Source organism: Larimichthys crocea, unplaced genomic scaffold (assembly GCF_000972845.2).
Source record: "Larimichthys crocea isolate SSNF unplaced genomic scaffold, L_crocea_2.0 scaffold137, whole genome shotgun sequence".
In the NCBI taxonomy this organism is placed as follows: domain Eukaryota; kingdom Metazoa; phylum Chordata; class Actinopteri; family Sciaenidae; genus Larimichthys; species Larimichthys crocea.
In genome coordinates, this window is record NW_020851881.1 from 1 (window position 1) to 23,956 (window position 23,956).

General features: G+C 42.2%; 2 protein-coding genes across 3 annotated transcripts in view; both read right to left on the bottom strand.

Annotated features, from left to right (window-relative positions):
• Nucleotides 1-19: 19 nt before the first annotated feature.
• Nucleotides 20-4,605, bottom strand: LOC113744721 (uncharacterized; the record flags this gene model as incomplete). The annotated part of the gene is made up of 6 exons (XM_027275474.1): nt 4,475-4,605; nt 3,950-4,069; nt 3,463-3,615; nt 3,025-3,144; nt 430-552; nt 20-288 (listed from the first exon to the last, which is right to left on the bottom strand). Coding segments are annotated over exons 1-6 (916 nt in total), but the record flags the coding sequence as incomplete, so codon positions are not given.
• Nucleotides 4,606-6,453: 1,848 nt separating this feature from the next.
• The window catches only part of LOC104926316 (protein NLRC3-like), a 36,593-nt gene continuing 19,090 nt past the window's right edge, over nt 6,454-23,956 (bottom strand). The window contains exons 7-9 of one of the 2 annotated variants that reach the window (XM_027275458.1): nt 20,439-20,443; nt 19,484-19,560; nt 6,454-6,799 (exon numbers count right to left, since the gene is read on the bottom strand). In XM_027275458.1, coding sequence (XP_027131259.1) covers nt 6,769-6,799; nt 19,484-19,560; nt 20,439-20,443 — 113 coding nt within the window. In that variant the 3' untranslated portion in view covers nt 6,454-6,768. Of the gene's footprint in view, nt 6,800-19,023; nt 19,200-19,483; nt 19,561-20,438; nt 20,444-23,956 lie in introns of those variants that run through there. The other variant, XM_027275459.1, reaches the window with a different exon arrangement.

The window sequence follows — 23,956 nt, forward strand, 5'->3', positions numbered from 1 at the left end:
ACATAATGTAATGAAATGCAGCAGGCCACATTGTAAAGATGGACAGTCTTACTTTGGACAGTGCTGGTCTGACTGGCTGTCTGCAGTCCAGGTCTTGTTCTGGATCTGTCTCCACACTGGGGACAGGAGGAGTCTTCTGGTGAAGCAGACTGGTCCCAGTATGAGGTGATGCAGTGTCTGCAGAACCAGTGTCCACAGCTGGTAGAGACCGGATCCTTCAGGACGTCCTGACACCAAACACAGCAGGACGGCTGCTCCTCCACAGGAACATGACTCTTCTTCCTCTCTCTGTGAAGACATTTCTTTATCACTCAAATGATTTGTTGACTGTTGGTGACAAAGATCAAGATTTGGACGACACTGTCATGAATATAAATCTTTTTGTCATCATCTTCATCAGGTCAGTTTACAGTAAAAACAGTCTCTTACTTTGTGTCTGAGGGTCCAGGTTCATCACTGAAGCCTGGAGGAAGAACATCATTGGACCGGTCACTCTTCATAGACAGACAGCTGGATCCTGGAGACTCTGCTCTCTGTCTGTTGGACTGAACTCTGCAAACACCAACATGTTTTTATTCAGATCTGAGAGGTGAAACAGTAACAGGCTTCCATAAGAAACAACAAACACAATGTAATACAACAGTCATATTTTCACCTGTTTTCAGGTTTTCAGCACGGACAATGAAGTGAGAGAGGAGCTACGAGCCTGAAGCAACAGAGGAGCATGCTAACAAGTCAAAAAGTGTAACTGTAGAGCGCACAAAGCTTTGTGAATCTTGTTTGCCAAACGGTCGATGTGTAAAAGGACAAGTTTGCATTAAGAGCACAAGAGAAATTTCGACACGAAGTTTAGAGACTGTGTGTGTTTGTGCTAATGCTATCACCAGGGACGCTGGAAGTAATTCACAGTTGGGGGGGCTGAGAAACGTTCCGATGACGTCATAATGTGAAAGGGCAACATACATAAATCAGTAACGTTCTCGATAGGGTGTTACACTTCGTTATTTATATGCCTAGTAATCATGTGATACCGGCTATAATTTACAATGAGATGTCATCACAACCAACCTGTATTAGACCTACAGAGGTTTTAGAAATACATCATAAGGCCAACTTGATGGCAACGTAATGCTCAACCTAGGAATGTGAATGTGCTTCATTGAATCACACATGAAATGCAAGTATTTCTCAGAATATGTCTTTAATTAAGACCTCATATATTTAATTTCACGTAACATAGTGTTACATAGTGTGACTTTTTAAACCTTCTCTCGCTCTGAACTGTAGTTGGGAACTGGTTTGATGTTTTGGCTCGTTGCTGGTAACTGGTGTCGTAGAGTCTGGGTAAAAGTGTTAGAGGAAAGGAGGACGAAGACGTGGCACATTTAATTCCTCTTTTTTTATCAAAAAGCAGAACACACACCGGGCCGATTCAGAACCTGACTGGACACTGCTGCGGGCTAAAACACTCGGGCGTTCACATGAGCTAACTCTGCTGTGTACATCTAACACACTGGATGTGTACCTGCTCCTGTGTTTACCTGTTTGCACCTGTACGTCACACACACGCACCGGGCCACCGTCTTAAAGGGACAGGGCTGGCCGGTAACAATAGCCTAGATGAGGCTAACTGATTTTATACTTTTTACAAACGTTAAGAAGAAAAAAACTCCAAAGCCTTATTTAAAGTCCATCTCTCTCTCTCTGAGAGTGTGGTGGTTTTAAACCACCCTGCCTTGAAAGACCTGTTCAAAGTGCTGGTGCTAGCCTAGTTGTTGACGCTTTAAACGGTTGTTACGTGTTTGCGGTAATAAATTTTGAGAATCAAATCATGCTTCTGACATTTATAGTCAAATATGTTGTTTGAGTTATGTAAATAAAATGACAATAGTATAATAATAGTGTGATATTTATGTTTTTATTTATTTCAATGGGGTTTTTTTTGCATTTCCATTCAGCCCTTTCGCCACCAGAGCCCCCCCACTTCCAGCGTCCTTGGCTATCACTAGTGCTGCGGATAAGCTGTGTACCTGAAGTATAGCTGTTATTCAGTCCACTACCCGTGTAGTGACGTCTCCAGATATAGTTAACTAACCCAGTGGAACTGAGTAAGAGCGAAACAGACATTCTGTTTTGGGCTGCCACGATCACGAGCATCGATCCAGGCCTGCAACTTTTTATTTTGTTTTAAGTAACCTGAGTTTTGCTGGCTTGAGGGGACATTTATGCTAAGGTGTGTGTGAGTGGGCCCACTGAACCTGAGTTTGTTGTGTTTATATGTTTACCTAGAAGAGGGTTAATTAAGGTTTTATAACTGAATCTACTTTAGGTTGAAAGTGAAAGTTCACTTATTCCCTTGCAGTAATATGGTAAAGTAAGAGGTTTCTTTAAAGGAAAAAAGAGGGTAAAGTGTTGAAAGACATTCCTATAATTTTATTTAATGTTTTTTGTTTCCAAAACTCATCCTTTTGATAAGTAAATAATTGAGTATTATTTTTCTAAAACCTTAGTGGTGTGATTTTATTGCATTTAGCTGATAGTAGGGAATAATTTCATATTTAAAGAGAGACATAGACACCTTTGGTTTAAAATCGGTAGTGAAACTAAAACTCTAAAAGGTGAATTCCTTTAGAAGTGAGTTTAAATAATTTCATGTGTTTAATGTAAAAAAAGATCCAAGATAATTATTAAAACTGAGTTAATCGGGGTTAACAACATTTGACAAAGAACCCAAAAGCCCTTCCCTAATCAATATATCTACTAAGGGGAGCGCTACACAAACATCAGAAATCACCACGATAAATAAAAAAAAATTATGAAATTAAATAGTCCCACTCTTCGTGTCACATGTACCAGCCTCAAAACAGAAGCAGCAAAGTAGTAAAGCCCACCTCTTGCTTGATTTGATTGGCTGTCTAAGTTGACTGAGTTTGATTTAATACATAAACACAAAAAATAAAACATGACATCAGCAGAGGAAACTGAAAGAGAGTCAAATAAATGAGTTAGTATCAGTTCTCTTACTTTGTGTCTGAGGGTCCAGGTTCATCACTGAAGTCTGGAGGAGGAAGACCTTTGGACCGGTCACGCTTCATAGACAGAAACCTGGACTTTAGAGACTTTCTCTGTCTGTTGGACTGAACTCTGCAAACACCAACATGTTTTTATTCAGATCACATGAATCTTTGATAAATCCTCTGATCAAAGTCATTTCTGAAGCTCTAAATACACAAACTGCTGCTGCTGTTGATAATGAGGAGCTTTCAAAGTTTGTATTCGTCCTCTTAGATCAGATTACAGCTTTTCCAGGTGACTGACAGCTGTCACAGACACTAAGAGGAAGATGTCACAAATGATTTCTCTTTCTGTCACAATAAGTTTGTTACATTTTACTTATTTTAAATCAGTTCACATTTTTGTTGATGATACTGTTGAGTTTTTAGTTAGTATCAGTTCTCTTACTTTGTGTCTGAGGGTCCAGGTTCATCACTGGAGGCTGGAGGATGAAGACCTTTGGACTTGTTTCTCTTAATACACAGACAGATGGATGCTGGAGACTCTGCTCTGTCCTCCTCTTCCTCCACATGAACATCCATCTTCTGGACTTCAGTCAGTCTGAGAGGTGAAACAGTAACAGGCTTCCATAAGAAACAACAAACACAATATAATACAACAGTCATATTTTCACCTGCTCACTTTTCTTTAAGTCTCTGCTTGTTTTCTTGGTTTCAGCAGGTTTGATGTGAATTATTCAATTCAAGACAATTAATCAAGACTTTGTGTCGACAGATGAATCAAACTGTTGAGTTCATCCAAACTTTTCTTTATCACTCAAATGATTTGTTGACTGTTGGTGACAAAGATCAAGATTTGGACGACACTGTCATGAATATAAATCTTTTCTTCATCATCTTCATCAGGTCAGTTTACAGTAAAAACAGACTCTTACTTTGTGTCTGAGGGTCCAAGTTCACCACTGAAGTCTGGAGGAGGAAGACCTTTGGACCGGTCACGCTTCATAGACAGAAACCTGGACTTTAGAAACTTTCTCTGTCTGTTGGACTGAACTCTGCAAACACCAATATGTTTTTATTCAGATCACATGAATCTTTGATAAATCCTCTGATCAAAGTCATTTCTGAAGCTCTAAATACACAAACTGCTGCTGCTGTTGATAATGAGGAGCTTTCAAAGTTTGTATTCGTCCTCTTAGATCAGATTACAGCTTTTCCAGGTGACTGACAGCTGTCACAGACACTAAAAGGGAAGATGTCACAAATGATTTCTCTTTCTGTCACAATAAGTTTGTTAAATGTCACAAATGATTTCTCTTTCTGTCACAATAAGTTTGTTAAATATTTGTTCAAAAATACATTTTGGTAGAAAATGTAATAAAAACAAGACCAACAGAAAACATGGCAAAGTCAGCAACTGAAAATGAATCAAATAAATTAGTTAGTATCAGTTCTCTTACTTTGTGTCTGAGGGTCCAGGTTCATCACTGATGTCTGGAGGATGACCTTTAGACCGATCACTCTTCATAGACAGACAGCTGGATCCTGGAGACTCTGCTCTGTCCTCCTCTTCCTCCTCAGAATGAATCATCTTCTGGACTTCAGTTATATTCAGACCAAATCAGCTGCTGGAGGTGTGTCTGTTTGTGTTGAAGGTAACTGCTGTGAAACAACCAGAAAATACATTTTTGTTCGGCTGATTAACCGACTTTCTCCTTCACTCTCATACACTGCCTGTATCTGTCCAAGTGAAACACTTTGAGCAGTCTGATCCACTGAGTGTCTGCCACAGACTAACTTTAGGATCGGGCCTAACTTTTCCTCTGCAGGATGTTGAAGTTTGTTTCTGCATCCTCTGCAGCCAAAGCGCACTACACTGACTGAAAGAAATAATACAATCTGTATTTATTCTGCAGCGCCGGATTTAATGTGAACACTGACTGTGAGCTCAGAACACAAGAAACAAGAAAAACAGGTTTGTTCAAGAGTCACAAACAAGACTGAGAGAACAAGAAGTAACATTTGCAGACTGTGTATGAACAAACAGACTTTGTGTCGACAGATGAATCAAACTGTTGAGTTCATCCAAACTTTTCTTTCCTCTACAGTCCACAGAGAGAAAACTGACTCAGAGACTTTGACAGGAAAATAATAAAAATGTTGGATTAACACTCACCCTGACTCAGAATCACTTTTCCTCGGTCTGCTCTGTCGACTTAAAATGGAGACTGAACAAACACTTTCACTTTCAGGTTCCCTCCCTGTTCTTGTCAGCATGGACCACATGTTAATGTTGCTCCTCCTTTATGTTGCCCGTTCATGAGCGTCTCTCTCAGAATTAAAATGAGTTTTGATGTTTAAATAATGTGAATAATCTGTTGTGTTTAAGTTTGAACTAAATCTATGATCTTTTCCCTCCCCTGCCATTCAAATATGAATAATGAATGTTTGTATATTGTATATTCACTTTGTCGCTCAGTGAATGAATACCACTGCCCACTTTCAAATATGGACTCTGTCATTGTTGGGATACCAAAATCCATGAACTGCCTCTACCCCATTTACACCTGTGCTGTATCTTTGAATATGTGGATGTATATGACTGCACCTGATAAGGGAAATCAAAAGAAGAGCTCCACCTCAACGGACTATAGCACAAATCCTCTGCCCTCATAAACACAGCTGTGACACAATAAAAACATCTTCATGATTACATGACCTACATGTTGGTGTTCAGGAGTTAAGGAGACTCACTCACTCACTCAGTCGCCATGTGTGTGTGTGTGTAGTTACTACAGAAAGAGAAGAAACAAACAAAATGCATATTTGATATCAATATATTAGATATTATATCAGATATTAAACATGTTGTGAAATGTAACAGACATAATCAGTATGGTGTGAAATACACAAGGCAACAATAATGTAGTACAGAGTATCAGTACAGAGATGAATAAATGAGAGAATACAGTGTTAACAGAGTCAGAAAGCTTCTCAGAAAGGCTCAGATATATTTACTGCTGCTGATAAACTGCACACAGAGGATACAGAAAAGTAAGTACAGCTGTTCAATAAATGCAGTAAAAAGTACAATGTCCCCTCCTGGAGTACAAGTACAAAGTAAATGCATGTACTCTGATACAAATACCTTATACTTGTATTAAAGTACAGTACTTGAGTAAATGTACTTGGTGACCTTTGATATTTACATTGATGTGTTTTAGTGGTGTCCATGTCACAGGTTTGAACCCATCTTGTCTCCCTGTGTGACGCTCTCTGAGTACAGATGACATCAAACACACTGTTGTATGTTGAGGTCATCTGATTGTTGATGCAGCAGCACCACCTGGAGTCCAAAACAACAAACTACAGATGATATATACAGTGTGATCAGTAGAATGTGAAAATAACAGCAGTTCATCGCCAACAGTGTGGAGCTGCAAAACAAGAAATACAGAGAAACCACAGACTGAATGAGTCAAAGAAAAAAAAAACAATCCAGGCTCAGACTCAGATCCAGGTTCCAGGTTTCAGGTGGTTGAGTGTGGAGCAGAAGGAGTGGAGGAATCTCAGTGTGTCTGCAGAGACTGTGTAGAAGGACAGAGCAGCAGCAGAGCAGTCCAGATCCACTGATGATCCTCTGTCACATGATCCAGAGGAACACACATGATGATGGTGGACTTGACATTGTGTCTGACAGTGGAGCTGATCTCAGGACTCAGCTGATCCTCTCTCAACACAAACACCTTTCTCATCAGTCACACTCTGACAGAGATTTTCTCCACCTGATGAGAGAAGCAGACAGACAACAGAAGTCATGAATCAGTGTTTCCAGAGACTCCCTTCATCAGCTGTCAGTCAGTGATGGCAGCACATCCAGTATAAAGACCAGCAGGACTTCAGTCCTGTTCAGACACAAGTGGAGCGGCTGTGTAGCGTAGCCAGCTTCGTCAGCTCTCATGTTAACGTGTTGGAGTGAAGCTCACAGACCTGCATCAAGTCTGTTGACTCTGCCATTCACTCAGGACACAGTGGAAATAAAGTGCTGACAGTCCCTGAACGCATCAAACATGTAAATATGGAGTCTGTTCTAAAAACATTTGGACTACACTAAAGACACATGGACATCTTAAACACATGATCACAACGAGCTCTGGCTCATCTGATTGGCTGACTGGTCTCGCTCTCTCTGTCCTTCGGTCCAATCCTGAAGCCTGTCACCATTCTCCTCTCACAGCTTCACTGAGGAAAGCAGCTGCTGAGAAGGTCGGAGGTTTACAGGAAATACTGGATCTGTGCTTTGATACTAACTGTGTTTAGTACAATACTGCTGAGACCAACATGGACTGACTGCAACCCTCTACTGACCTCAGAGTCTGCAGACTGTAGTGTGGACTCTCCACAAGATCAGACAGAGGCTTCACTGCTGAATCCTGCAGGTTGTTGTAGCTCAGGTCCAGCTCTGTCAGATGGGAGGGGTTGGACTTCAGAGCTGAGGCCAGAGAAGCACAGCTGATCTCTGACAAACTGCAGCTCCCCAGTCTGAATAAAGAATAAATGATGTAACTTTAAAAGACAATGTTCCTGCTTAAAATCATTCAATGTTTAATAATCTGTTCAGAGCTGAAGAAGGTTTAGAAAGTAGAAGTTTAGAAAATAGAAACTCCAAACACCTGAACCCAACAGGATGCAGGTTCACAACTGTCAAATACAAAAAGTGACATTGAGCTCTCATTAATATTAATGACAGAAATTAAGACTCAAGATCCCAAAGTTTACAACGATGACAAATATGTCGGGATGAATTTTGGGGAAATGTGAACAAAAGACATGGACAATATTTCTTTGAAGAAAAGTGGAGTCATAAAATCAAAGCATGTTCAGTTTAAACTATTCAGTCAGTATAAGCATCATATAGCTTCATCAAAATGTTTCAGGTTTGAAATGTGCAGCTTAACATTGCTCTGCCACAGTCAATGGACTAAACCACAGAAGAAGAAAATAGACTTTAGCATTCAGATACTCAGTGTGGATCAGTATAATATCAGCCTGATGTCTGCAGTTTAGTGCCAGCACAACTTTCACATCATGTTAATCTCAGCACAGAAGTAAAAAATGGTGTCTGACCTCAGAGTCTTCAGACTGCAGTCTGGACTCTCCAGAAAATCACACAGCAGCTTCACTCCTGAATCCTGCAGGTTGTTGAAGCTCAGGTCCAGCTCTGTCAGATGGGAGGGGTTGGACTTCAGAGCTGAGGCCAGAGAAGCACAGCTGATCTCTGACAAACTGCAGTTCCTCAAACTGAATAAAGAATAAATGAATTATCCATTGTAGACTTCTTGTTATATTCAGGTTTGAAATGTGCAGGTCAACATTGAGCTGCCACAGTCAATGGACTAAACCACAGAAGAAGAAAACAGACTTTAGCATTCAGATACTCAGTGTGGATCAGTATAATATCAGCCTGATGTCTGCAGTTTAGGGTCAACACAACTTTTACATCATATTAATCTCAGAACAGAAGGAAAAAATGGTGTCTGACCTCAGAGTCTTCAGACTGCAGTGTGGACTCTCCAGAAAATCACACAGCGGCTTCACTCCTGAATCTTGCAGCTTATTTCTGCCCAGGTTGAGCTGTCTCAGATGGGAGGGGTTGGACTTCAGAGCTGAGGCCAGAGAAGCACAGCTGATCTCTGACAAACTGCAGTCCCAAAAACTGAATAAAGAATAAATGATGTTGATAAAAATCCATTTAGAATCCAATCAGATGTGTTCAGGTTTGAAATGTGCAGCTCAACATTACTATGTCCTATTTGAGCTTTTCTCTAAAATGAGTAGAGTGACTTTGTCATTGTGTTATTGTGGATCATCATAATGTCAGCCTTCTACAGACATCATCCAAACGTTAGCACAACATTCAGACAACATTCATGCATATTCTCTTAAACTGAAATGTAACCTTCTATCTCCCTGTACAGATATAGTCACAAAGTGACATCATCAGAGAAAGGCTTAATGTCTAAATTCATGTAATACTGTGTTCTGAAGGTTCTGTATAAAAATACATTGTTCCTGAAAAGGTGTTGAAGTTAATTTTTAATGTATAGATGTCTCACACAAAGTCCAAATCCTTCAGTTTTCAGACAAACACAGTGTAGATATACACTGTACATTGACAGAATACATGAACTGACTTCAGCGTCTCCAGTCTACAGTTTGGACTCTCCAGCCCAACAGACAGCTTCACTCCTGAATCCGTCAGCTCGTTGTTACTCAGGTCCAGGTGTCTCAGATGGGAGGGGTTGGACTTCAGAGCTGAGGCCACGACTTCACAGTGAGTCTCTGAGAATCCACATCGAGAAAGTCTGTGATGACAGAGAATATAAAAGTTAAAGTGGAATAAAGCTGAATTTTTTTTATAAAATACAACTCTGGGCATTTTGCATCACAAACTACATTGAAAGAGGCTCATCGTATTGTGCATGTGTGTGAAGTGTGTATCTTTACTCTAATACTGATGGCTTCAGCTTTACGTTGTTTTATAATGTTAATCACATCTGGACTTACACAGCCTTTCTGCAGTTCCTCACAGCTGGAATCAGTCTCTGTTTTCCCTCCCATGATGTGTTGTACTTGTTCAGGTCCAACTCATCCAGAACCTCCTCGGACATCTGCAGCATGTAGGCCAGAGCTGAGCAGTGGATCTCAGAGAGTTTCTTCTCTGATCTGTTCTCTGACTTCAGGAACTCTTGGATCTTCTGATGGACTGAGTCATCGTTCATCTCCATCAGACAGTGGAAGATGTTGATGCTTCTGTCAGGAGAGATATCAACACTGTTCATCTCCTTCAGGTTGTTGATGGCTCTCTGGATGATTTCTGGACTGTTGTCTGTCTGACCCAGCAGGCCTCCTAAGAGTCTCTGGTTGGACTCCAGAGAGAGGCCATGAAGGAAGCGAACAAACAGGTCCAGGTGACCATTTTTACTTTGAAGGGATTTCTCCATGGCCTTCTTCAGGAAGACATCCAGGGTGGAGTAATCCTCCTCCTCCTCCTTCTTCTCTGTCAGGAAGTCCTTCAGCACCTCTGTCTTCTTGTTGGTGTAACAGTGGAACAGGTAGACTGCAGCCAGAAACTCCTGAACGCTCAGATGAACAAAGCAGTAGACTGTTTTCTGGAAGATCACACTCTCTCTTTTGAAGATCTTTGTACAAACTCCTGAGTACACCGAGGCCTCTGTGACATCCAGACCACACTGCTCCAGGTCTTCTTGGTAGAACATGATGTTTCCTTTCTCCAGCTGTTCAAACGCCAGCCTCCCCAGCTTCAGAAGAACTTCCCTGTCAGCCTCCGTCAGCTCCTGTGGACTCGTCTCATGTCCTTCATCGTACTTCTTCTTCTTCCTCTTTGTCTGAACCAGCAGGAAGTGTGAGTACAGGTCAGTCAGGGTCTTGGGCAGCTCTCCTCTCTGGTCTGTGGTCAACATGTGGTCCAGAACTGTAGCAGTGATCCAGCAGAAGACTGGGATCAGACACATGATGTGGAGGCTCCTGGAGGTCTTGATGTGTGAGATGATTCTGCTGGACAGATCTTCATCACTGACTCTCCTCCTGAAGTACTCCTCCTTCTGAGCGTCAGTGAAGCCTCGTACTTCTGTTACCCTGTCAACACATGAAGGAGGGATCTGATTGGCTGCTGCAGGTCTGGAAGTTATCCAGATGAGAGCCGAGGGAAGCAGATTCCCCTTGATGAGGCTTGTCAACAGCACGCTGACTGATGACTCCTGTGTGACATCAGACACGAGCTCTTTGTTGTTGAAATCCAGTGAAAGTCTGCTTTCATCCAGGCCGTCAAAGATGAACAGAAGTTTACAGACAGCGAGCTTCTCTGCTGTGACCTTCTGTAATGTTGGATGGAAAACATGGAGCAGCGTGAGAAGACTGAACCGCTCATCTTTGATCAAGTTCAGCTCCCTGAACGAGAGCAGAACCACCAGACTGACATCTTGGTTCTCCGAGCCCTCTGCCCAGTCCAGAGTGAACTTCAGCACTGAGAAGGTTTTTCCAACGCCAGCGACGCCGTTGGTCAGAGCGACTCTGATGTGTCTCTGTTGGTCAGGTAAGGCTTTAAAGATGTCGTGGCATTTGATGGGAGTGTCATGGAGGGTCTCCTTCTTCTTGGAAGCTGTCTCAAGCTGCCTCACCTCATGTTGGGTATGAACCTCTTCACTCTGTCCCTCTGTGATGTAGAGCTCAGTGTAGATCCTGTTGAGGAGGGTTCCACTTCCTGTTTCATCACTTCCTTCAGTCACACGTTCACATCTGGTCTTCAGACTGATCTTATGTTCATCTAAAACCTCCTGCAGACCACCACTCACTAAAACAGAGAAACAAGTTTGAGACTAAACAAAGAAAATGTGACAATCTGCTGATTATTTCATCAGCAATAAAAAGTGATGGATAGAAGAATATCTAGAGAAGGAAATGGACAGTCTTACTTTGGACAGTGCTGGTCTGACTGGCTGTCTGCAGTCCACGTCTTGTTCTGGATCTTTCTCCACACTGGGGACAGGAGGAGTCTCCTGATGAAGCAGACTGGTCCCAGTATGAGGTGATGCAGTGTCTGCAGAACCAGTGTCCACAGCTGGTAGAGACCGGATCCTTCAGGACGTCCTGACACCAAACACAGCAGGACGGCTGCTCCTCCACAGGAACATGACTCCTCTTCTTCTCTCTGTGAAGACATTTCTTTATCACTCAAATGATTTGTTGACTGTTGGTGACAAAGATCAAGATTTGGACGACACTGTCAGGTCAGTTTACAGTAAAAACAGTCTCTTACTTTGTGTCTGAGGGTCCAGGTTCATTACTGAAGTCTGGAGGAAGACCTTTGGACCGGTCACTTTTCATAGACAGACAGATGGATCCTGGAGACTCTGCTCTCCGTCTGTTGGACTGAACTCTGCAAACACCAACATGTTTTTATTCAGATCACATGAATCTTTGATAAATCCTCTGATCAAAGTCATTTCTGAAGCTCTAAATACACAAAGTGCTGCTGCTGTTGATAATGAAGAGCTTTAAAAGTTTGTATTCGTCCTCTTAGATCAGATTACAGCTTTTCCAGGTGACTGACAGCTGTCACAGACACTAAGAGGAAGATGTCACAAATGATTTCTCTTTCTGTCACAATAAGTTTGTTAAATGTTTGTTCGAAAATACATTTGGGTAGAAAATGTAATAAAAACAAGACCAACAGAAAACATGGCAAAGTCAGCAACTGAAAATGAATCAAATAAATGAGTTAGTATCAGTTCTCTTACTTTGTGTCTGAGGGTCCAGGTTCATTACTGAAGTCTGGAGGAAGACCTTTGGACCGATCACTCTTCATAGACAGACAGCTGGACATTAGAGACTCTGCTCTGTCCTCGTCTTCCTCCTCAGAATGAATCATCTTCTGGACCTCAGTTATATTCAGACCAAATCAGCTGCTGGAGGTGTGTCTGTTTGTGTTGAACGTAACTGCTGTGAAACAACCAGAAAATACATTTTTGTATCTTTAGGATCGGGCCTAACTTTTCCTCTGCAGGATGTTGAAGTCTGTTTTCTGCATCCTCTGCAGCCAAAGCGCACTACACTGACTGAAAGAAATAATACAATCTGTATTTATTCTGCAGCGCCGGATTTAATGTGAACACTGACTGTGAGCTCAGAACACAGGAAACAAGAAAAACAGGTTTGTTCAAGACCCACAAACAAGACTGAGAGAACAGGAAGTAACATTTGCAGACTGCGTGTGAACAAACAGACTTTGTGTCGACAGATGTGTGTTCATGAGCGTCTCTCTCAGAATTCAAATGAGTTTTGATGTTTAAATGATGTGAATAATCTGTTGAGTTTTGAACTAAAGTTCTTTAAACTAATTTAACTAAATGTTAACACAGGAAACAACAAACAGGAGCCACAAACAACACTGAGAGAACAGGAAGTAACATTTGCAGACTGCGTATGAACAAACAGACTTTGTGTCGACAGATGAATCAAACTGTTGAGTTCATTCAAACTTTTCTTTCCTCTACAGTCCACAGGGAGAAAACTGACTCAGAGACTTTGACAGGAAAATAATAAAAATGTTGGATTAACACTCACCCTGACTCAGAATCACTTTTTCTCCGTCTGCTCTGTCGACTTAAAAAGGAGACTGAACAAACACTTTCACTTTCAGGTTCCCTCCCTGTTCTTATCAGCATGGACCACATGTTAATGTTGCTCCTCCTTTATGTTGCCCGTTCATGAGCGTCTCTCTCAGAATTAAAATGAGTTTTGATGTTTAAATGATGTGAATAATCTGTTGTGTTGAAGTTAGAGCTAAAGCTCTTCTTTGAATCAGTCGGTAAAGCTTCTCTCCTGCCCTCGCTGTGATACTGAAGAGGAGCAGGAGCAACACAACCTCCTGCAGCTGTTTACTGTCGAGGGGTGGACTGGCCATCTGGCATACCGGGCATCGTCCCGGTGGGCCGCTGAACCAATGTGGGCCGGTCCGGTCCGCTATGTTTTTTTGTTTTGTTTTTGTTTTTGTTTTGTTTTCTCTCTCTCTCTCTCTCTCTCTCTGTTCCCTCCTATTGTGCTGGCCAATTGGCTACAGAGGGCTAGTAGTGTGTAGCCAGCATCGACGCATATTATTGGTCTATATATTGGTTATTTGTCACTGTCAATCTGGAAATGAAAGTAAAACTATCAAAAGCAGAAGGGAAAAGTTTAATATGGAAAGAAATAATTAATCAATGGAAACAATATGGGAAAGTCCAGGAAAAGGGGAGACATTTATATAAACTACAGGATGAGGTGGGTGAGGTGGGTGTTGTGGAGGTGGCAGAGTGGAACAGGTGACTAAGAACAGGACACAGTAAAATAACTAACACACTCAATATAATAGGGAAACATCCAACTGGTCTATGTAGCTGTGGGGAGAGACAGTGGAGCATGTGATGGTTGAATGTCATGGATATGAAAGGGAGGAAGAGATGATGGCAGGGTGTGGAGGACAGGAGCAGTGGAGAAAAGTTTCAAAAGTATAATAGAATGTGGGAAAGGTAGAGAAGGGAGGAAAATCATAATGGGGTATCTCGTTTTAACTGGGCTAATTAAAAGAATTTAAAAAGGAAAAGAAAAATGAAGTTGTAAAGAAGTAAAGTCCAGAAGAGGGCAGTATATGCAACTCAAGTCACTGTCAATCAATCATGGGCTGACAGTGCTGTCAATCACAACACAAACCAGGGTGGGCGCAGGGCCGTATTAAGCCAATGTGGTGCCCCTGGGCACTATACCGATAGCGATAGCAGTACCATCTCTCCGGTTACCACTAGCAACACCATCTCCCCCGCTAGCATTACCGTTATCACTAACTTCGGCTTCACCACTGCTAGTTACAGCAGTCCCTGGTGTTCTTACAAAAAAACGATCTATTTCTGGAACATTTTTAATTGTGGCTAGACGTCTGGAGTCTTTCTCTTTTTTTATTTTTCTCTTTGCACATCCACTAAGTTGATGCCTCTCCATGTTTCATTTCTGTCTTTTTTTGTTCTTGTTTTTTTTAAATGATACATTTGCGTACTTGTGGACTGACCCAACTGACAGATTGGGGAAAGGGGGGAAGAATGGTCATGTAATCTCGATTTGTTCAATATTATCATTATTATTGTTTTTGTTATTATGAAATTAGTGTTCATGATGAGTTATATATGGCCATTTATCATTTTCAAGTGAATAACATACAAATTAACGAAAATTATTTTTAAAGTTTGTGTCATGTGGTGCCCCCCCAAGTGGTTGTGAATGGTTGGTGCCCCTGGGCACTGTGCTGCAGGCCCATATGGTTAATCTGGCCTTGGTGGGCGGGACCGCGTGGCATGGGCCGGAGTGGCGGGATGGGCTGCCGCTGAGTTTAAAATGGATAACCGCAAGAAACGTGCTGAAAAACTGCCGTTAAAAAAAAGCTAAAGTCTCTGGAAGTGGAAGCTGCTAAATGTTCAAACCTGACACACCTGTTTGGTGCAGGGGTCACCACCCCAGCAGGTGCTGCAGTGACGTTAGCCCGGGGCTGGATAGGCGACATTTTGTGTCCAAAACAAAGTAGAAAACGTTTTTACATTGAATGTGATGTGACCTAATTAAACTGCAGATTTTACACAACATATTAGCCCAGAGTTGAAGGGCTGTGACAAAATCAACCACTGCAGTTGTGATTGATTCTGTTTAAATATGCCCAATTGTGATATTATGGATTACTAGAAAATTTCAAAAGAAATTTTGAGTGTGCGTGACTCTGGCCCCGTCGTCCCCATGAATTATTATATAGCATGTCTTGCTCTGCTGTCTCTGTCTGCCATTTTAGACAGACAAGTTCAAATTAAGTGCCAAGAACTACTAAAATGGCCGCCGCTCGGCTTCTGCCTGCTGGCCCCTCCCCCCTCTTCTCCTTCACGCAGGCTGAGGTTGCTAAGCAACCAGGACCAACTGTAATCAGGGGAGAAGTTACTGCACCTGTTAGAATGTCAGTTAGAGACTGAGAGAAAATGCTGAGACCTCCTCTCGAACAGGAAGGATTTCTGACCAAACCGTATTTTCAATCATTGAACCGACGTAACCACAAGCAAGATGAGTCCTTCCTGATCGTCTACATAGTCGTTTTGTTTCGATAAATGAAGAAATGTGCCCTTGGGAGCAAGAGAGAGAAACATTACTTCTGCCTTCATCCAGAAAATTTCCCGCCTTTTTAACATGGGAGTCTATGAGGCTGAGGATGGGAGTTGCTGCCGCATATTTGCGTGTCAGGCCAAAACTATATATCTGACAGCTACAACAGTGTTATCACTGCGACCGCCTCGAATTTTCCTACGTTTGAGGGGATAATCATGTCTGTAGCTGGGCATTTGAGGCCACAGTCGCAGTTTACAAATTTATTTTTCGACTTTTTCTCTCCCCCTCCACTCTAGCTCTGGAAAGTTCTCACAATACACACCCATTCATTTTTTGGCTTCGTTTTTGGTGATTTTTGGCAAAACCGTTTGCCAAAACTCTTAGAAAAGTTATAGCAATCGATTCCCGGCCGAGCCGGTCGTTTTGATACCCGTTTTGTGTATGTGCGACAAAAACTCTGGTGAGTCAAAAAAAGGGCGTAAGAATAAGTTTAATAATAATAATAAGCGCGGTGGATAACATATAGTGTGCGCTTTCAGGCACACTCAATAATAATAAAACATTTTCTTTGTTTTTCAGAATTAATAATCCATGTGTATGTATGTATCCATGTCCCTCTCCGGTCGACCACTTGACATGTGAGAGCCTGAGGAGTTGTTCCCCTTCTGTCCATGTCCGAGGACTTGCTCTCTTACTGCCTCCACTTCACCACCTTTTGGCTACTGAGACGTCTCTGATTTGTTGAGTATGTCACGTGTCTTATAATGTCATATGGATTCATACTTGATTTGTGATATGTGATGACTTAATAATGTAATAAACATACTATATATATGATAAAATGACAATTGGTAATTGGATTTCTATAGCTGTCAGTTTTAGTCCTTGAGTTGAGAACTGCTACCAAGGAATAGGACTCTCCTTTGTAGTATGCAGGAGATGCCGTGAGATTTGTGGACTTCTACTGTATGTAGGGTCTGCTGATAATGTAGTGGGCTGGTCTGGACAGAAAATGCCAGGGCTGAATTTTTGTCCCAGTCCACCCCTGTCGACAGGTGATGAAAGTCACAGATACAACAAATCTATGTCCTGTCTAAAACACTGGAAGTCTCTCTGAAAGCATTTGTTTAAGTCCTTTTTAATTCTTTGTTATCGTGCTGAGGTTTGGACTGTTGGTTGAACAAGACAAACATTGAGAAGGTGTCACCTTGAACTCTGGGTAACTGAGTCAGCATTTCTCACTATTTTCAGAATTTTTACAAACTAACCATTCAATCATGGAGAAAATAACAAGCAGATTAATTCATCACCTGAGTTGCATTCGAGTCAAACATAGTTCAAAATGAGCTCCACCTCTCTATGATTATATTACCTACGTGTTGGTGTTCAAGAGTCAATGAGACTTTTCCACTCCACAGTATAAAAGCAGTCATATTTTCACCTGCTCACTTTTCTTTAAGTCTCTGCTTGTTTTCTTGGTTTCAGCAGGTTTAATGTGAATTATTCAATTCAAGACAATTAATCAAGACTTTGTGTCGACAGATGAATCAAACTGTTGAGTTCATTCAAACTTTTCTTTCCTCTACAGTCCACAGAGAGAAAACTGACTCAGAGACTTTGACAGGAAAATAATAAAAATGTTGGATTAACACTCACCCTGACTCAGAATCACTTTTCCTCCGTCTGCTCTGTCGACTTAAAATGGAGACTGAACAAACTAAACTCTTGCACTCTTGAGTTTTCCTACCTGTGCTTATCAACCTGGATCACCTGGTTAATGTTGCTCCTCCCCTCTCTGTTGTGTTGTCCGTTCATGACCTTCTCTCTCAGCTTGAACAAACTGTATTAAAATGAGTTTTGATGTTTAAATGATGTGAATAATCTGTTGTGTTTAAGTTTGAACTAAATCTATGATCTATGGATGTGCACTGAGAACAGGAATGAAGGTGATTGGTTAATGAATCAAGCTGATAAAACACACACACACACACACACACACACACACACACAAGCAGATTAATTCATAATCTGAGTTGCATTCAAGTACAACATAGTTCAACATTTTTTGTATGTGTGTGTTTTTGTTTTTTCCCTCCCCTGCCATTCAAATATGAATAATGAATGTTTGTATATTGTATATTCACTTTGTCGCTCAGTGAATGAATACCACTGTCCACTTTCAAATGCGGACTCTGTCATTGTTGGGATACCAAAATCCATGAACTGCCTCTACCCCATTTACACCTGTGCTGTATCTTTGAATATGTGGATGTATATGACTGCACCTGATAAAGGGAAATCAAAAAGAAGAGCTCCACCTCAACGGACTATAGCAGCTAAATCCTCTGCCCTCATAAACACAGCTGTGACACAATAAAAACATCTTCATGATTACATGACCCACATGTTGGTGTCAGGAGTAAAGCTGTTCAATAAATGCAGTAAAAAGTACAATGTTTCCCTCCTGGAGTACAAGTACAAAGTAAATGCATGTACTCGGATACAAATACCTTATACTTGATTAGAGTACAGTCTTGAGTAAATGTATGGTGACCTTTGATATTTACATTGATGTGTTTTAGTGGTGTCCATGTCACAGGTTTGAACCCATCTTGTCTCCCTGTGTGACGTCTGTCTGAGTACAGATGACACTCAAACACACTGTTGTATGTTTGAGTGTCATCTGATTGTTGATGCAGCAGCACCACCTGGAGTCCAAAACAACAAATACAGATGATATATACAGTATGATTCAGTAGAATGTGAAAATAACAGCAGTTCATCACCAACAGTGTGGAGCTGCAAAACAAAGAAATGCAGAGAAACCACAGACTGAATGAGTCAAGAAAGAAAAAACTAAATCCAGGCTCAGACTCAGATCCAGGTTCCAGGTTCCAGGTTCCAGGTTCAAGGTGCCTGACATTGTGTCTGACAGTGGAGCTGATCTCAGAGCAGTTCAGACTGCAGCGCTGACAGTCATCTCCACTTGTTGTGATCTCCGTCAGTCTCTGCTGGATGAAGCTCTCCTCTCCACTCAACCTCCCAGTAAATGGCCCAGTCAGAGTGATGCTGCTGCTTCAACTCTCTGGATCATCAGGACTCTCAGCTGATCCTCTCAACACAAACACCTTCTCACCACTCACACTCTGACTCAGACTCTATTCATTCCCATACCTACAGTCATACACATATTCATCTCATACTCATCTCAGAGTCATACTCAGAGTCATACTGAGATGAGGGCATCCACCTGATGAGAGAAGAAACAGACAACAGAAGTCATGAATCAGTGTTTTCCCGGTTATGGCACATACACGTGGTGTAGGAGCTAATGAAATAGCTCTAATACATTGTTATTATTGTTGTTGTTGTTATTAATAATAATAAATATTATTAATATTATTGAAATTATTGTCCGACAGTCTGATGAATGAGGACCACTGTCTCTGTACATCTTGGAATGCTGTCAGCTGGAATCAGCTTTATTTCCTGTAGACATGAACACAACAACAACAGTCGTCTTCACATCAACCAAAAACACATGATCACAACGAGCTTCTGGCTCATCTGATTGGCTGACTGTTCTCTCTCTCTCTGTCTTTCTGTCCAATGCTGAAGCCTGTCACCGTTCTCCTCTCACAGCTTCACTGAGGAAAGCAGCCGCTGAGAAGGTCGGAGGTTTACAGGAAATACTGGATCTGTGCTTTGATACTAACTGTGTTTAGTACAATACTGCTGAGACCAACATGGACTGACTGCAACCCTCTACTGACCTCAGAGTCTGCAGACTGCAGTGTGGACTCTCCACAAGATCAGACAGAGGCTTCACTCCTGAATACTTCAGGTAGTTCAGATGGGAGGGGTTGGACTTCAGAGCTGAGGCCATGACTTCACAGTGAGTCTCTGAGAGTCCACAGCCAGAAGGTCTGTGATGACAGAGAATATAAAAGTTAAAGTCAAATAAAATCTGACGTTATTTTAAAAATCGACTCTTTACATCACAAAGCACATCAACATGAGCGTCTGTAGCTCAGCTTGTATCAGTTCTAAGTCTCTAAATAAACATAATGTGATGAAATGCAGCAGGTCACATTGTAAAGATGGACAGTCTTACTTTGGACAGTGCTGGTCTGACTGGCTGTCTGCAGTCCACGTCTTGTTCTGGATCTTTCTCCACACTGGGGACAGGAGGAGTCTCCTGATGAAGCAGACTGGTCCCAGTATGAGGTGATGCAGTGTCTGCAGAACCAGTGTCCACAGCTGATAGAGACCGGATCCTTCAGGACGTCCTGACACCAAACACCAGAACAGACGTTTTAAATACACACACACTTTTCTTTAATCTCTGCTCGTTTTCAGCAGGTTTAATGAGATGGATGGATGGATGGATACTTTATTGATTTCAAAGGAAATTCAAGCATCCAGTAGCAGCATGCAAACATACATTGAACAAACATTAGAACATGCATTAGGACTGATCCATAACACAGTGACCATAGGTTAAAAACGACCCGAGATAATCTAAATTTAAACATTGTCCAGAGAAATTAAGCATCTGTAGCAAAATGAAACATTTGCAGAGGATTTAAATATGTACAGAGGAAAAGAAACTTATAATTAAACATTTTCATAGAAAATAAATACACTGAGAGCTGTTGTACAGTCTGATGGCCAGGAGGACGAAAGAGTTCTTGAGTCTGTTGGTGGAGCAGGATTGAGACAGCAGTCTCTGCCTGATGAAGGTGTGCAGAGGGTGGAGGGTGTCTCCTTGTCCAGATGAGAGTAAGCCCCGTGGAACAGATAGAGGATGGCATCCTCCACACCCACCTTCCCCTGGTATCCAGACTGCAGTGGATCCTCTGCAGTCCGAGGTGATGATGGACGTGATGGGGGTGTGAAGGGTGTGAAGTGGGCAGTCAGTGGCTGTAGGAGCTGGAGTATCAAACCTGTTAAAAAAGCATCCCCCTCTTCTGTGCTGCTGCCCTTCTTCTTGCAGCCTGTGATGGTTTTCCTGCCATCCCAGGCCTCCCTCATGTTGTTCTGCTGCAGCTTCTGTTCCACCTTCCTTCTGTACTCGTCCTTTGCTTCTCTCAGCTGGACCTTGAGTTCCCCTTGTACGCGCTTCAGCTCGTCTCTGTCACCGTCTTTGAATGCCCTCTTCTTCCAGTTAAGGATGTCCTTGACATCACTGGTAATCCAGGGCTTGTTGTTAGGGAAGCAGTGCACAGTTTTAATGGGGACCATGCATCTATACAGAAGTTCAGGTAGTCAGTGGTGCAGTGGGTGACCCCTCCATGTCCTCACCATGTGCGTCCTGCAGGACGTTCCAGTCAGCAGATCCAAAGCAGTCCCTCAGAGCCTCCACTGCCTCGGGAGACCATTTCCTGAAGGAGTGTGTGGTTGTGGACTGTCTCTGGATCTTTGACTTGTCCAGGTCATGGTCAGACTTCCCCAGTGGGTGCAGAGGAGTGACCCACAGGAGGTCCAACGTCCTGATCTTCCTGGTGGGGCAGCTTACACGCTGGTGAAAGTCTGGTAGTGTGCAGTCCAGTGTGACGTGGTTAAAATCCCCAGAGATGGCGATGGAGGCGTCTGGGTGTGCGCGTGCAGCCTCGATACGGTGGCGTGGATGACGTCACACGCGGTCTCGGCGTGTGCACGCGGAGTAAACATAAAACAATGGCGTGAGAGAACTGTCGGACCCGAGACCTGCCGCCTGCACCATCTGATGTTAATGAAAATGTCGGATTAACACTCACCCTGACTCAGCATCACTTCCCCTCCGTCTGCTCTGTGGATTTAAACGGAGACTGAGCAGACTTCCTGCACAAAGTCCTTTCCTAAACACTTTTCCTTGACGTCGACGGAAAACGTCACGAGGCAAGATGAGAAGGAGAGGTCATAAGGAGTTAGGAGAAGACGACTGCGCTTAGTGTTAAGAGATTTTTTAAAAGAAGAACACTTGAATAAGGAGGACTGGATTCAAAGTTTCAAAGTTTAAGTTGGATTTAATATTCTTGTACAAGAAGGAGCGTTTAACAGTGCAACACACAAAAACGGTTACAGAGAAAAGGCTCCTCGAGGAGCTCTAACTGTTGGTTCTTATATATTTTTTAAAATGGGCCATCTCGGATACCTCCCTCACTGATACACATAACATCATAACATTCCTTTAGTTGTTTTACTGCTCAGTAATGAGCACTCTATTTTACATCCACATGGTACTCCCCTAGTCTGTCTCTCCTGACTACTGATTTATAATTATCTCTCCCTGCCAGCCTCAGTAAATCAGAGGCCAACTAAAGGAGGTATGCGAGACATGGTGCCTTCACTCCAACACGTTAACATGAGAGCTGACGGAAGCTGGCTACGCTACACAGCCCGCTCCACTTGTGTCGAACAGGACGAAGTCCTGCTGGTCTTTACTGGATGTGCTCGCCATCACTGGACTGACAGCTGATGAAGGGAGTCTCTGGAAACACTGATTCATGACTTCTGTTGTCTGTCTGCTTCTCTCATCAGGTGGAGAAAATCTCTGTCAGAGTGTGACTGATGAGAAAGGTGTTTGTGTTCAGAGATGATCAGCTGAGTCCTGAGATCAGCTCCACTGTCAGACACAATGTCAAGTCCACCATCATCATGTGTGTTCCTCTGGATCATGTGACAGAGGACATCGGTGGATCTGGACTGCTCTGCTGCTGCTCTGTCCTTCTACACAGTCTCGCGAGACACACTGAGATTCCTCCACTCCTTCTGCTCCACACTCACCCCTGAACTGGAACCTGGACTGGACTGAGTCTGAGCCTGGATTTAGTTTTTTTCTTTTTGACTCATTCAGCTGTGGTTTCTCTGCATTTCTTGTTTTGCAGCTCCACACTGTTGAGATGATGAACTGCTGTTAATTTCACATTCTACTGAATCATACTGTATATATCATCTGTAGTTTGTGTTGTTTTGGACTCCAGGTGGTGCTGCTGCCACAACAATCAGATACACTCAAACATACAAAAGTGTTACGATTACTTTATAAAAATGACCAACTCAAACTAATGTTCTTTAGACTTCATTATTCTAACATTATTGTTGCCTTGTCTATTTCATGCCATGCTGATGATGTCTGTCCTACTATTTCACATGGTTAATACTAATATCTAATATTAATATAAAATTGCACTTTGTTTGTTTATTCTCTTGTTTTATCTCTCACCAGCAATAATGAGTGGCATGTCACTGACAGTGTGTGTGTGTGTGTGTTAGAGCTGGATTCATCAACCAATCACCTTCATTCCTGCTCTCAGTGTACGTCCATAGATCAGCAGCGAGGGTTTCTTCATTCAGTCATCATCACTGAGGTCACATGCTTCGTATTCAGAAACCAACAGCTCTTTTAGAAGTCACATCCGACATGTAAAAGTTGATATCTCACTGATGACTGATGTTGATGCTACAGCAGGCTGAGCTAACAAATGGAGAATGAAGTGAGGACTAAAATAAGTAAAGATGCTCCATCTGATGGATCAGTGGACCTGATTCAGCCAGATGTGACGATCCACTTAAATACAGTTTCTTTGTCAACGCCATGGTAAAACTCAGTGTTTGAACAGTTAAATTCATTCAGCCACAACATCTCTGACCTTATGTTATCTTCATAATTATGAGTTCCACACAGTTTGACACACATTAATGTGGGACACCTCAGTTAATTGTACGTTACATGAAGAATATTTTCTGTCAACCACACATCATCTGTGAAATCTTTAGAAACGTTTGATTCAGTCTGATCTCAGCTCAACTTTCTGACCCCCACACTGTTATTGGATATGAGAGTTGTACAGTCTATCTGTAGGCTCTGGCCTGCTTCAGACACAATAGACACAGAGATAAACTCACCTGATTTCCTGTAAATGAAGAGGGAGGAGCAACAATAACTACATGATCCAACTTGATACAGGGGGTGCGGTCGAACAGTCAATTTTGCTCAGGAACCTTCCTCACTGAGTGAAATGATCTGGAAGTATTAAAGTCCGCCATGATAAGAGCTGTTTGAATTCTCTAACTGTAAGAAAAGGAGCTTCAATGCTTCCTTTATTATCTCCTTCAGCTAGGATACACCGGAGCATCCTTTAGGAAAGGAAAGGAGGAGACAGCCTGCAGCAGAAGAGAGGGTGTTGTTATAAAAATTAAGATTAACTGGAGGTGGTTTTTAACTCATATAGATAGTGTTTGTGTGTCCTTCTTTGTATGGC